The sequence below is a fragment of the Mirounga angustirostris genome, unplaced genomic scaffold (assembly GCF_029215605.1).
Source record: "Mirounga angustirostris isolate CCGP_5_RB_7025 unplaced genomic scaffold, mMirAng1.0.hap1 SCAF_15, whole genome shotgun sequence".
Classification (NCBI taxonomy): Eukaryota; Metazoa; Chordata; class Mammalia; order Carnivora; family Phocidae; genus Mirounga; species Mirounga angustirostris.
Window position 1 is genome coordinate 596,117 of NW_026991723.1, and position 14,692 is coordinate 610,808.

Here is a 14,692-nt window from a genome sequence, read left to right on the forward strand (position 1 = left end):
CTTGGTGTAGACTGTCCCCGTTCCTGAGCTGTGGCGTGCGTCTCCATGAAGTTCTGTGATGTGTACTAAGCCGTAAATATAGAGGATGCCCAGTTCGCTGCCACTTCATTGTTTAAATGATTTTCATATTCTGGAATCTTTAATACAAATACATACACATGGCATAAATTTTAAAAGTACACAGTTAAAAATCAGTTTTCTGTATCAAATACTGGCAGGTTGGGTGGTTCTACCAACCTTACCATCAAAGACTGAAAAAGCCTGATCACTATAAAAATTTAAAATCACCAGTGTGGTTAAAAAAAAAAAAAAAAAATTGGAGCCCCTGGGTAGCTTCCTGCCCTGGGGGAGTCTGCCAGAAATGTCAGGGGGCAGAACTGTCAGTGAAATAGGAAACAATGTCCATAGCGCCACAGCTGGGGGTTTAGTTTTTAAAATTTTTTTTTAAGGTTTTGTATATTTATTTTCCAGAGAGAGAGAGCACAAGCAGGGGAGCGGCAGGCAGAGGGAGAAGCAGACTCCCCGCTGAACAGGGAGCCTGATGAGGGACTCGATCCCAGGACCTCATGACCTGAGCCGAAGGCAGACACTTAACAGACCGGGTGACCCAGGTGTCCCTGGGGTTTTGTTTTGTTTTGTTTTTAAGCAGACCTAATAAAATCAGCAGCAAGGCTGATGAAGGAACAAAGAGGAGGAGAGTGCAGGTTACCAGCGTGAGGACTCAAAGACGCCATCCCTGTAGATTCTGAGAGCAAGTAAAAGAACACTAAGAGGATATTATCGACAACTTTCTGCCAGGAAAGTTAGACAATATGACAATTCCTAGAAAATACATTTTAATGAAACTGTCAGAAAGAGAAATAGAAAATATGAATTGTCTGTAACTATTGAGGGAGTCATTCATAATTTCACACCTCCCCACAAAGAATACCACACACCTGTATTATTCATCAACAGATTTTATCAAACAATGTTTTAAGGCTAGTGTAACCATACAACAGCCTGACAAGGATATTACAAGAAAGGAAAATTATCGATCAGTCTCACTAATGAACATAGATTCACAAAACTAAAATATTAACAAACCAAATCCAGCAATACATAAATAGGATAATACACCACGACTACATTGGGCTTATTCAAGAGATACCGGTTGATTTAAGGATAACCACCCCCCCCCAAAAAAGAATTATACGATCATGTTAATGTTTAAAGAAGAAAGAAAGAAGGCTTTTGCATAGTAGAAATGGAAGAAATTCCTTAGTCTGACAGTTATCTACAAAACAACATACTTCCACCCATAGCTATGTACCCAGGAAGACGAAATATGTATCCACATGAGAATTTATCCATGAATTTCGAATTTAATTGCTATGCTGTTCTTAACAGCCAACATGTGGAAACAACCCAAATGCCCCATTCGCTGATGAATGGATAAATGTGGTCTAACCACACAGTGGAATATCATTCGGTAATAAAAAGGAATAAAGCATTGATATTGCTACCATGTGGACAAGCCTCAAAGACACGGTGCTCAGCACAAGAAGCCAGTCATGAGAGGACATACCGCATGTGAAATGCCCTGAACAGGCAAATGCACAGAGGGAGGGAATGGATGGGCAGTCTCTGGGGTTTCTTTATGGGGTTACTGCAATGTGTCAGAAACAGGCAGTGGGTATGGCTCCCCACTATGAATGTACTAGAAACCACTGAATTATATACTTTAAAAGGGTGACTTTTATGGTATGTAAATTATCTCTCAGTAAAGTTGTTATTTAAAAAAATACTCAGTGGTGAAATACTGAAATTTTCCCCTTTCTGGGAACAAGACAAGGAGGCCCATGATGGTCCTGGCCAGTGGAGGAAAGCAAGAAAAAGAAGAAGGGAAAAAAATACAACGAACAAATTAAATAATAGAAGGAAAAATTCTGTTAGTCCCAGATGGTATGGTATATATGTACAAAATCAAAAATAACTTAGAAAAATAATTAAATCATATAACGTGTTTTCCAGATACATAATATATAAAAATCAGTTGTCTCGGGGCGCCTGGGTGGCTCAGTCATTAAGCATCTGCCTTCGGCTCAGGTCATGATCCCAGGGTCCTGGGATCGAGCCCTGCATCCGGCTCCCTGCTCTCCGGGAAGCCTGCTTCTCCCTCTCCCACTCCCCCTGTTTGTGTTCCCTCTCCCGCTGTCTCTCTCTCTCCCTCTCAAATAAATAAATAAAATCTTTAAAAAAAAAAAATCAGTTGTGTCTTTCTACAGTTAGAGAAAGGGAAGATGTGCTTTAAATATCAAATGTCAAATATATTAAAAATATAACAAGTATTTAGGGGTAAATCTAAGCAATGATGAGCAAGCTCTCTTCAGAGAAAATGTTGAAGGAAATTACAGCAGCAATACGGGGAGGGCAGATACTGGCTTTGGGGAATGGAACATTCAGGATTGCAAGATACTGTTTCTACTTAAACTGATTGGAGTTGATGCAGTTTTAACCAGAGTCCTCATAGTTTACCCCCCTCCCTTTTTTTGGTGGAACTTGACAAATTGTAAAATGTATATGGAAATACAAGGACGAAAGAATAGCCAAGCCATTCTTGATGCAGAACAAGGCAGAGGACTTTTCTGTCCTGCATTTCAGCTCTTATGGTAAGAAGCTGCAGTAATTAGGATGGTTTGGTCATGATTTTCGGTGCAACTCGTCACGTTCAGCTCCTTGTCGTAGGAGAGAAGTGGCCCTGCCAGGCGTGGGGTCACCTCCCTTCAGCCAGTTGTCTGCAGGGACTGGGAAACGGAGGCGGAGAGATTGCACTCCAGAGACCAGAGCCAGGATCAGTGGACAAAGGTACAGACAGGCTGATTTGGGCTTTGTGGAGTAAACGAACAAACAAAAACTCTTTTTCATAACCACACGGGTGCCCTGAGCTGCCTGGTGAGATTACGAGTCCACCAACTGGAAAGACATTCTGTTGGGAATGCTGAAGAGGGGCCTCTGAGACACAGGCTTGACCATTTCGTTTCAAGTGATTCTGTGTCTTGGAGGTGGTGTGTCAGGCTACAGGACCTTGGAGGTCCCCCCTTCTTGGGGACTCCCTTCACTCCCTGAGAGAGCGATCAGGTGTGGGCTTAGTAGAATGGTCCATGTGGACTGCCAGGGGGGTTCTAGGTCGGGATCCTGGGCCCAGACCCTGAATCTCCGTGCTGAATGTGTCAGGTGAGAAGGTGTGGATGCGCTCCTCTGCATTACATCTGGATGTGGAGACAAACTCCAGCAAATGGTCCACTTGAGGATGCCAGGTGCTGACATCTTGATGGGAGGACGTAATCTGATGAAGTCCAGTTCCTTGTTTTGAGAATTGAGTAAAGCATCAGGAGTGACATTCCCTGTTTTGCTGCAGGAACATTCAGTCTGGGAGACTGGAAAGGATGAAGGGATCATGAAGGGATCGAGACGGGTTCAGATGAAGGTTCACGTGCAATATTCCAAATGTGCAAAGTTACACATCGAGCTTGTGGGCAGTAAAATAAATTATGTTGGGCTCCATTCTCCTCGCCTCTCAAGTATCCTCTCTGATGACCCAGAAAGCTGGGATCACAGAATCCTGAACTCAGAATTTGCATCCACGAGAACATGGTAACATGGTGGCAGGCAGCAGTGGGGACTGGTCCACCACGATTCCCTCTGCCCCATGTTGTGTGCTGCCCGAAGCTGTGGCCTTCTTATGTGAACACCCAGCCCATACAGGCAAACCCTTTGGGCCAGGGTCACTCACACAGCACTGCAGGGTGTCCTCAGGGCAACTGAGCCAGGGAAGGGGCTTGCGTGGACCCTGGAAACAAAGCCAGTTGGGCAGGAGCTCTGGGTGTCAGTGCCCCATGCGTGATCTCGAGGAGGAGGCCCCTTGTTTCAGAGACCCCCCTCTCGTCCAGGACTAAGTTTGGGACTAAGATTGGAAAGTATAGTTCAAGGAAGAAGACATTCTGGGTAGAGAAATCTGCAGGAACATGGTAAGGACTCGGTGTGGTGGTTTCATTGTGATGCAGCGCACTTCCCCAAAATGACCTCGTCTGTGACACCATAGGTTTCTAAATGTACTTTGCTCTGGAGATGAGGCCAACTTGGCCTGGACGGCTCCCAGGCACTGCATGAGCATGTTCGGAAGAGCACCATGTACTCGTCACCCCCAAACTTGTTATTCCTCCTGTACTCTTTATTGTAGATAATTCGTGGAAATGCAGAGATGCAAGATTGACCTAACCACTGGTTCTACTGGTTGGAGAGGTTTTAAAATTTAGTTCAATTTCTGCTTTTTATAGCTGTTATTAAAGTTTAGGCTTGGTTGGAGATGTGCATTTATATCATGTCCCTAAAGCCAGGATATTGTTTTGCATGTCCACACCAACCTGTTTTAACACTTGTAATATTCTCACAAGAGATCAAGACAACGGTTTCAGAAGAAATTTTGTGTAAAAAAACCAGATATATATATCTGGCATATATAGTTTAATTTCCATTCTTAAAAACTACGGTAAGTCATTTTTGCCATAAAAGTGTACTAAAGTGCGCTTCAGTGCTGAAGATGTAATGCATCTCATTTGGCACTTACATCGTTTTGTCGAGTTTTAAAATAACCTAGGGCAGGCATGTCCAGTATGTCCCCTGGCAGAATGGGATCCTGGCCTGCAGGGACCGGCATCGAGGGCCTCTTCGCCATGCCTGGTTCTCCTGGGTGCGCTGCATGTGCCATCTCAATAAACCCTCCAACACGATGACACCCTTCTACCCTCCATTCCACAAAGGAGGAAGGCTGAGGCTAACTGGGGAAACTAGAACTTCCTGGAGATAAATAGTTTGCCTGACTAGTCGCTGAGAATGGGGGACCTATGACTCTGAGCTGGTCTGGTCTCTCTTTCCACCACTGTCAAGCCGGAGCCCCTGGCCCCCTGGCCCCTGCGTGCTCCCACCCTGCAGACCTAGGCTAGCATCACAGTGTGCCCCACGTGGGCAGGAACAGCCCTTCTCCCTGTTCTGGCTCCACACGCCCATCAGGCCACAGGAGGCAGCTGCCTGGGGGTGCAAACTAGAGCGCCCGTGCCCGGAAAGCAGATGGGATGACAGTCGCCGCCAACGTTCAGGGTCAGTGTGGGGAGCTGCGCCCAGTGAGGGTCGGTGGGTCACACCCTCCTCAGGGGCAGGTTCTTGTCCACTGCTCACGTGCTTCCCTCTGGTGCTCTGGACGTGGCCTTCCTGCTTTGGGAAGAGCAGCCACAGCCTCCAGAACTGGCCTTTTCCTGGAATTTTCTCCTGCAGACCCTGAAACCCATGCTTAGCATGAGGTTTGTAAGATTACACATATGGCAGTTTTAACATTTGCTGGGAATGGGGATTCTTTTCCACTGATACACTGTCTGAGGGAGGTGGCCACAGACCAGAGCAACCACAATATTTACAAAGATATTTAGTAAAAATGAAGGCTTTGGCAACCAGTGTAGCCCATCACTCATGGGGGATAAAGTGAAGCTCACTTGAGGTTTAATAAATCAGAACATAGTGTGTTTGTGCACGGCCTCATTTTTTCCTCATTACTGGTGGGTGATGTCATGTTTTCATTTCCAGTTGAATCTTTCAGTGTCCAGGAGTAGGAAAAAATTCATGTTCACCTCATTTATTATGCTGTATTTCCATTCTTAAGGAGAAAGCGTAATTTTAATTCTGCCAGATACACAAATACAGTCTTCAAACTGTTGTTAAGCATTTATGGGATTTTTATAAGACTAGTGTTCTGGAAATTACTGACTTATTGTATATGTGCAAGGATGTTGCTTTTGAATTAAGTTATTTTCATTTTGCCCAAATGAAACTCTGATTTTAAAAAGAACAAGACTAACCACCCCCTAAATTATAGCGGAATAGAAAATTTAGATATTGCTAGAAAATATAAAGACTAAAATCATCCATAAGTGTTGAGGCAAGTAATGCATACATAATAGTATTTTAAACACAATGCTCGGGGCACCCGGGTGGCTCAGTCGTTGAGCGTCTGCCTTCGGCTCTGGTCATGATCCCAGAGTCCTGGGATCGAACCCCGCGTCGGGCTCCCTGCTCAGCAGGAGGCCTGCTTCTCCCTCTCCCACTCCCCCTGCTTGTGTTCCCTCTCTCCCCCTCTCGCTGTCTCTCTCTCTGTCAAATTAAAAAAAAAATTTTTTAAACACAATGCTCATCTTTACCCTGCATCTTTCTGCCAGTGAAGGGTTTGGGTGTCACCTCTGTCCCTTCGTGGTACGGTAAATAGTTCAGATGTCACCTCCGTCCCGTGTCTGTCCTGCCACAGTGGGGTAAATAACACTAAGAGCAAACAAGGATCCCTCTTTCACGAGCTTGAGCCTCCACTTTCCCTGCTCCCTCATGGAGGCACCCCCTTTTCCAAGCAGCTCTCCCCAGGGGTACACTTGTTCCCTGGCACCTGGTTACCCTGCTTCATATTATAAAGAGTAGTTTCTGTCTTCCCCAAGTGGTATGTGAATTCCTTGAGGACTTACACATATGTGTGTTGACGATTAAGTCATTAAGTTTTTACTGAGTGTGTCTTGAGCTCGGTGCTGAAATCTCCCAACAATAAAGGCCTGTGACGTAGTTCTTACTTAGAGTTGATGAGAGTCCTCTCTGCTAAGGGTTGGGATCCTCCATTTTGGCAGGAGGTTGGTGCGTCATGGAAACAGGCAGGAGATACCTGTGTGGAGCTGTCAGAGCCGGGTCAGCAGCAGGCAACACATGGCCGTCCCTCTCTCCTTCCAACTCTTAGTCCTCTCGGTCTTTCCAACCCTGTTCCCCTGTCTTTCTTCTTAATCTCGGATGGTTCCTCCGCCTCCTGACTTCAGGCCTGGAACCTTCTCTAGCTATAATTTCTCTCCAACGGAGTGTGATCACCTGTGTGCTGCTAATCTCCAGCTGCTTTCTTGACATGTCTGTTTGAATGTCTGGGGTCATCTCAAGCCTAACAGATGAAAGTATTTATTAAATACAACCGCAGTCACACGTAAAATGAAACTCAAAAGTTATTTAAGCGTTTGAATACAGAGGGGTAAGATGAGGGAGAAGGGTCTGCGGTGAAACCCGCAGGTTGTGGCAAATGAAGGCGATCATGAGGTCTGCGGGCTTGCATGCAGCAGAGAAGCAGCTAGATCCCCAGAGACTTTGGTCCTGACGTTGAAGGTTTGGGGCTTTACCCAAAGGCTGCATTTCAGAAAGAGAACTGCATAGCATGCCTTCTGAATTCGTGAAAGGAAGGGCCACATCTAGAGGCAGAGCATATTTAAAAGACTACTGCAGTGATTCAAGAGCGAGGATAGGGGAGCTCAAGAGATAATTAGATAATTAGGTAAAATCCACAAGACTTAAGAGTTAGCTGGGTGTAGAGAAAGGGAAGGGGGAGGAATCAAATATATGAAGCCCAGGTTTCTGATATGAACAGAATGGCGGGAAGGCCATTTTCTGGGATAAACACAGGTTGCCGAGAAAGGTAATGTAATCCGTTCTGCAGAGCAAAAGATACACCAGGCTTGATATTCAAGATCCTGCAGCATGTGGATGGATGGCACTGAAGCTACCCGACTGAAGGAGGTCATAGACTGTGATATACAACCAGGCCTTCCTTTGGGCAATGTTCACAGGAAGTACAGGAACTAGAAGAAGAGAATTTTTTTTTGTAAGATTTTTTTTTTTTGGTAAGATTTTATTTATTTGACAGAGAGAGACAAAGGGAGGGAAGGAATATAAGTAGGGGGAGTGGGAGAAGGAGAAGCAGGCTTCCCGCGGAGCAGGGAGCCCGATGCGGGGCTCGATCCCAGGATCCCTGGATCATGACCTGAGCCAAAGGCAGACACTTAACGACTGAGCCACCCAGGTGCCCAGATTTTAGTTTTTTAAGTAATCTCTACACCCAACACAGGGCTTAAACCTACAACCCCAAGATCAAGAGTTGCATATTTACTGACTGAACCAGCCAGGAGCCTCCAGAAGAGGAGAATTTTAAAACTCCAAAATAATCACTTTCACACATTATTGATAGAAATTTAAAATAAAGTCTTTATATAGGTCATTTCATCTGTCTTTTCTAAATCTTAAGCCATTCTGCTAAGATTCTAACAAAAATTTTTGCACAAATGTACAAAAATATCTTATAAGAATATTCATTGTAGTATATAACACAGTGAAAAACTACAAATAACCCTAAAGATTATCAGAAGATTGGTTACGTTATGACTTATTGTACATCTATACAATGCCTTAAAAATAACAAAGTAGATCCGTTTTTGTTCGTATGAGAACATGGAATGGTAAAAGCAATCATACACAGTGTGCATGGCAGATACATTTTATTGAGCATTTGGTATATCCCAGGCAATATATGGAAAGAACTTCAGGAATCAATAGGGAAAGAAACCCAGTAAAATAATAGGCAAGCAGTTTGAACAGACTCTTCACAGAAATCAAAATTCAAATGGCCAATTAAACACATGTAAGTGTTCAACTTCATTGGTAAAGTAAAGGAAAAATTTTTTTTAAGCTTTATTCATTTCAGAGAGAGAGTGTGCAAGCGCGAGTGGGGGGAGGGGCAGAGGAAGAAGGCCGGGAGAGGGATGGGGGAGGGGAATCAGACTCCCCGCTGAGTACGGAGCCCCACATGGGGCTGGATTTCCAGATCCAGATATCATGACCTGAGGGGAAACCAAGGGTCGGACACTTCACTGACTGAGCCACCCAGGCGCACCAAGGGAAAATGTATTTTAAATCGCCAAGATACCACTACATACCTACCGGAATGATTAATAGTAAAAATACTGACAGTGTAGACTTTTGAGGTATGGGGCAGCAGGTTCCTCATACAGTGCTGTTTGTCCATAAATTGGTATAGACATTTTGACATTGTCCATAAATTTGAAGACTCACACACCCCTAGGTAAGTATCCAAAAGAAACATGCACACACATATATCAAGAAACATGCACTCGGGGCACCTGGGTGGCTCAGTCGGTGAAGCGTCTGCTTTTGGCTCAGTCATGGTCTCAGGGTTGTGGGATCCAGCCCCATGTGGTCAGGCTCCGCACTCAGCAGGAGTCCTGCTACTCCCTCTGCCCCTCCCCCCACTCGTGTGCACACACGAGCACATGCTTTCTCTCTCTCTCTCTAATAAATAAAATTATTTTAAAAAGAAGAAACATGCACTAGAATGACACAGCAGCATTATTTGTAATAGCCCAAATGTTCTTTAACAGTAGAATGGAAAAAATGATATATTCATGTCACAGAGTACCATTGAGAATTGAAAAGAACAAACAACATGAACTTGTATACAACATAATGGAGGAGTCTCACACATAAAATCCTGGGCAATAGAAGCCACAGTGGAAGCAATATGTTTTATGAATCTGTCCACACTGGGTTTAAAACTGGGCAAAGCTAAAGTACAGAGTTTAGGGTTGCACACTTAAGTGGAAAACTGTAAAGAAGACAAGGAAGTTACTTCCATAAAAGTCAAGGTAGTTGTTGCCTTCAGAGGAAGGCGGGGTAGGTATGTGATTGTGCAGAGGGGTACCAGCAGCTCCTGGGGTGCCGGCCAGACTCTGCTACACGTGCATTACTCATACATTCTCATACATTCTTCATACACATTCCACGTACTTTTTAAGATTCGGTCTCAAGAAACCACATCACATCCAAGCAGGAACAAAAAACAAGGAAATTCACACCTGAATACATGGCAGTGAAACTGCAGCTACCAAAGACAAGAAGAAAATCTTTAGAGCAGCCAGAGGGGAAATGAATTGGAGCACCTTCAAAGTAGCCACCTGACTTTGAACAGGAGCAGTGGAAACCAGAAACCAATCAACTGTTAACTTCAATGTTGAGAAGATGTAATCAAACCTGCTAAACTCAGCAAAAACCTCCTTCAAAAATAAAAGTGAAGTAATGTCTACACACCCATGTTCATTGTAACTTTATCCACAATAGTCAAGATGGAAACCACCAAGTTTCTGTTGACAGATGAATGGATAAAGAAAATGTGGTCCACATATGTCCACACACAAAATGGGATATTATTGAGCCCTAAAGAGAATGAAATCCTGCCATTTTTGATACCACAGATGAACCTTGAGGGCATTATGCTAAGTGAAATAAGTCAGAGAAAGACCAATAACATATGATCTCACATGGAATCGAAAAAGACAGAAAATCAAACTCATCAATGCAGAATGCAGATTGGTGTTGGCAGAGATGGCCAGGGCGGGGGGGGGGGGCAGGGGAAGTGAGTGGAGGGGTCGGAAGGTACGGACTTGAGTGAGGTAGGTACGTCCTGGGGTGCAGTGCACAGCATGGCAACTGTAGTTGGCAGTATTGTTATTTGAAACTTGGTAAGAGAGTAGATCGTAAAAGTTTTCATCACAGGATGTTAACTAGACGTATTGTCATCATTCACAATACATACAGACATCAGATCACTCATCACACTCCTGGAACTACAACCATGTTGTACTTCAGTTCCATCTTCATAAAACTGGGAAAACGTGGAAGTTGAAGACCATGTAGACACTCGTGTCAGAATGAAGGGATATTCTTCAGGCAGAGGGAAAACAATCCCAGAAGGAGGGTTTGAGATGCAAGAAGTAATAAAGAGCAAAGAATATGGTAAATACATCAAACAGTGACTATATAATAAAATCCTAAGAATGTCAAGTGAGGTCTCCTTTTTTAAGCTAGAATTTAAAAATACACAGCAGTACAGGAGTGAGTGAGAGTAAAGAGTTGTGCAATCATTTGTTCATGGGAGAACAAACACTGATGTAGCCTCCGACGAGTAGTGCATGACCAAGTGTCTAAGGTAGCCATTGGACAAGCGGAAATAGAGCGTGGGGGGGGGGGGGGGGGAGCAAATGTTTAAAAAACTAATCGAGGGCGCCTGGGTGGCTCAGTCGTGACGCGTCTGCCTTCGGCTCAGGTCATGATCCCAGCGTCCTGGGATCAAGTCCCACATTGGGCTCCCTGCTCGGCGGGAAGCCTGCTTCTCCCTCTCCCACTCCCCCTGCTTGTGTTCCCTCTCTCTCCGTCTCTCTCTGTTGAAAAAAATAAATCTTTAAAAAAAATAAATAAAATAAAAAACTAATCGAAAAGAAGGCAAAGAGAAAAAAAATTACAAAAGTCTACTGTGGTGGGACTTTCAACTACAGTAGAACAAAGAGGTTGTGAGTCTTCACAAGAAAATAAGTATAAAGCTGAAAAATTGGTTTAAAAAAAAAAAACAAAACTGTTTCAGGGCTCTGGAGATTGACCAAAGGCAAAGAATGAATAATTGGAGCTTGATTCAGCCGTCTCCTTTAACATCCCTTTACTCATGATGCCTAGTCTCCCGTATTCACCCCAGACTCCTCACTGTCACTAAGGGAAGTGAAAGGACCATTGTGTTGGTGAAGACACTTTGGTTGCAAGTCCTAGAAACCCACTTCAAGTGAGCCCAGGTACCGAGGCTGCATCCCGGAACAACACCCTCATCTCAAAGGGCGGCAGGGATGCCAGGGGCCTGGGACCAGAAATGGGGTCCCCCTCATGCTCCGAGCGGCTCTGGGGACACTGACCTTGCTTTCTCTACAGGTCTTGCCTTGTGCAGAGTGTGGACAGGCACGTGGCCAGCAGCCCGTCCGAGAGAGCCCAAGCCTGTGGCCCGTCCCAGATGGATGGTCTGGCCCTGAATGTCACCTCTCCCCAGGGAACCTCATCGGGTCCCAAGTTCACCCCTGGTCCTGTCAACTGCGGTCTCTGGGGTCGAGGTCGAGTGCAGTCTGACGAGCTCGGGCCAGGTGGTGGTGGTATGAGGTTGTGTGTGTGTGTTCCATGAGAGGACTTTGCAGAGACCGTCCCAGGGGAAGCTTTCGTAGCAAAAAGAAAAGTGTTTAATGGGACTTTGTTTCGGTCAGCGCATGTTTACCTTCACTTGGTGAAGGAAGCGTCTGCATACTGTTGATGCTCTGCTGTGTGGCCTACTGCAAACTTTGTACCTGTTGGGTTGTGCGTATTGATCTGTTTCCCTTTAGTTTGATTCATTTACAACAGTGTAAGTGATTATTGAACGCTTGCACACTTACGGCTCTATCTCAGGAGAACTGCCCTTTAATTATATTCAGGACTCAAAGACTAGATGCTTTATTTCATTCTTGACATTTTTCGGAACATAAATTACTGAGAGGGTTTTTTCTTTTCTTTTCTGGAGGGTGGTTAAAAACCACTGCTTATAACAGACAACGAGCAAACTCCTCCATGGATGAGGGTTGTTTTGCTTTTAAACGGACGAATTTCAAGCAGGCTTTAGTGAAACAAGCGATATTGTCGCTGTGAAATCAGCAGCACGCTAACAGCAGCCATGGCGCCGTCTGTCACGACTGTATATCGTCCGCCACTGTTCACGACAGTATGCCGTTCGCCGCCGTCTGTTCACGACAGTATGCCGTCCGCCGCCGTCTGTTCACGACAGTATGCCGTCCGCCGCCGTCTGTTCACGACAGTATGCCCTTTGGCGTCTGTAACTGGAAACCGCTCGAGCGAGTTGTGACCGTTTTCACGGGGAGGAGGTCTTCTCTGCGTCTGCGCAGGGGCGGAGGAGTCGCCGTGGAGCCCTGGGCACCCCTGGCTCCCGGAGCCGGCAGGCGCCCTCTGCAAGCCTGTGCCTCTGTCAAGTAGGAGCCGACGCAGATCAAACCGCTCTGCCTGCCCCCGCCCGTGTTTCCTCGGGCGCCGTCCCCGTGGTCCCCCGGCCCCGCCCCGGCCTGGCCGTCCGCTGGCTGCGACCACGGCGGGCAGCGATCCCGGCTGTTTTCTGCTGGTTCCAGCGACTTTTTCCTCTAAAAAGTGTGGCCCGGGAAGTGTAGTATTTGCTACCGTCGTGCGCCCCGTGTCTTTCCTGACGTCCTGGAGGCTTTATGCTAAAGCGTCCCTGTTTTTACTTCAAAACTTGGATTCTCATTCCCCCAGACCGGCCAGTTTCAGCTCCTCTCTGTGCAGGTTGTGTACATTCAGGAATTGGGCGAAGCACTAGCAAAAGCTCCTAGGCAGCTGGGAGATTCCACAGAGGGCCTTGAAAACACCTCTTATTTTTTATTTTTTTAAAGATTTTACTTATTTATTTGACAGAGAGAGACAGCGAGAGAGGGAACACAAGCGGGGGAGGGAGAAGCGGGCCCCGCCGAGCAGGGAGCCCGAATACACATTTAAAAGGTTTTTTAAACTTGTTTGAGCGAGCGAGCGAGCGAGCGTGGGGGAAGGGCGGAGGGCGAGGGAGCAGCAAACGCGTACAGCGCCGAGCTGTTCTCCGGGCTCGATCTCACAAGCCTGAGATCGCGACCGGAGCCGAATCCAGAGTCAGACGCGCAGCAGACCGCGCCCCCGTGGCGCCCCCGTGAGTACACGTTTTAGAGATTCGGCCTTTATTCTCAGCTCTGCAAAATCACTCTTCGTCCTTGAGGGAGGAGAGTGACGTGAGAACTTCGCGTCTGAGGAGGATAGTTTTGGAGAGGTGTGAGTGATGCTTAGCGAATCATGAATTTAGTGATTCTCTGTAACGAAGAGCTGGACTCCATTCTTGGTACTGGGCTGCTGACAGCTCTCCAGCCTTCACCTCCTTCCTGGCCACATCTGGGCAATCTGAGAAAGCCTGCGTGCTCCCTACGTGGTGCCAGCACGTTCACCCCAACCACAGCGAAAGTTAGCGCCGGTTGCCCATCCTGCTGTCGGGCAGCTTGAGAGCTGCCTTCCCGCCCCAGGATCCTCCGTGTATGAGCAATAACTCGGCCCCACCTTCTGTGATGTGTGGCAGCATCAGTCTTGGACGTTCACACTGAATTTTGTGGGCGAGTTCTCGTGCCCTGTGGAGTGGCCTTCCCCCCGGGGGAGAGCGCCCAGCGGCACGTGGTGGCTGTGGGGGAACTCCTGCTGTTGGGCGCCCCAGCCAGCCCTCCTCTGAGGAGCTTCTGCCTTGTGGGCTGACACCTGCGATCAGTGCACACGGAGGAACAGCACGTGGCCGTTAACGCAGCAACTGTGTCTTCGCAGGAAAAGCTCTGCAGTGCACGTTGTAGAGCGAAGAACGAGAGAATTCAGAATGGGCGTAGTATGATTTTATTAAATTTTTTTATACCGAGGTATTTTTAGCTGAGGGATAATTTCCATACACCTGTGAATTTTCAGTAGCTTGACAAATGCACACTGTCATGTGACCACCCCCACAATCAAGATAAGAACTCCTGCTGTCCCAGGAAATTCCCTGGCAACCCTGGGTGGTCAGCCTCTGTCCTCACCCACAGCCCCTCGCAACCACCCATCTCTTTTCTGAGCCTGTAATTTTGTCATTTCCAGACTCATATGGTATGCAGGCTTTGCAGTCTGGCCCATCCCTGGGCAGAATGCATTTGAGTCACCCATGGTGCCATGCTGTGGATGGACCTCACCAGTTGAAGGACATTTGGGTGATTCATCTTAAAGCTGCTATAAACATTTTAGTATTTTTGTGTGAACATTGTGTTTCTTCATTGAGGTATAATTGACCTATAACACCAAATTAGTTCCAGGTTACAGCATAATGATTTGATGTTCATATACACTGGAGAATCATCACTATGGTGAGTCTAATTAACACCCATCAACA

The 14,692-nt window shown here is 46.2% G+C and overlaps 1 protein-coding gene across 2 annotated transcripts in view; it reads left to right on the forward strand.

Moving 5' to 3' along the window:
• The window catches only part of CENPP (centromere protein P), a 238,457-nt gene that overhangs the window by 204,867 nt on the left and 18,898 nt on the right, over positions 1 to 14,692 (forward strand). Inside the window, exon 6 of one of the 2 annotated variants that reach the window (XM_064579256.1) lies at positions 2,728 to 3,239. The exons of the other annotated variant lie outside the window; for it this stretch is intronic. Coding sequence (XP_064435326.1) covers positions 2,728 to 2,862 — 135 coding nt within the window. The 3' untranslated portion in view covers positions 2,863 to 3,239. Of the gene's footprint in view, positions 1 to 2,727; positions 3,240 to 14,692 lie in introns of those variants that run through there. 2 annotated transcript variants of the gene reach the window in all.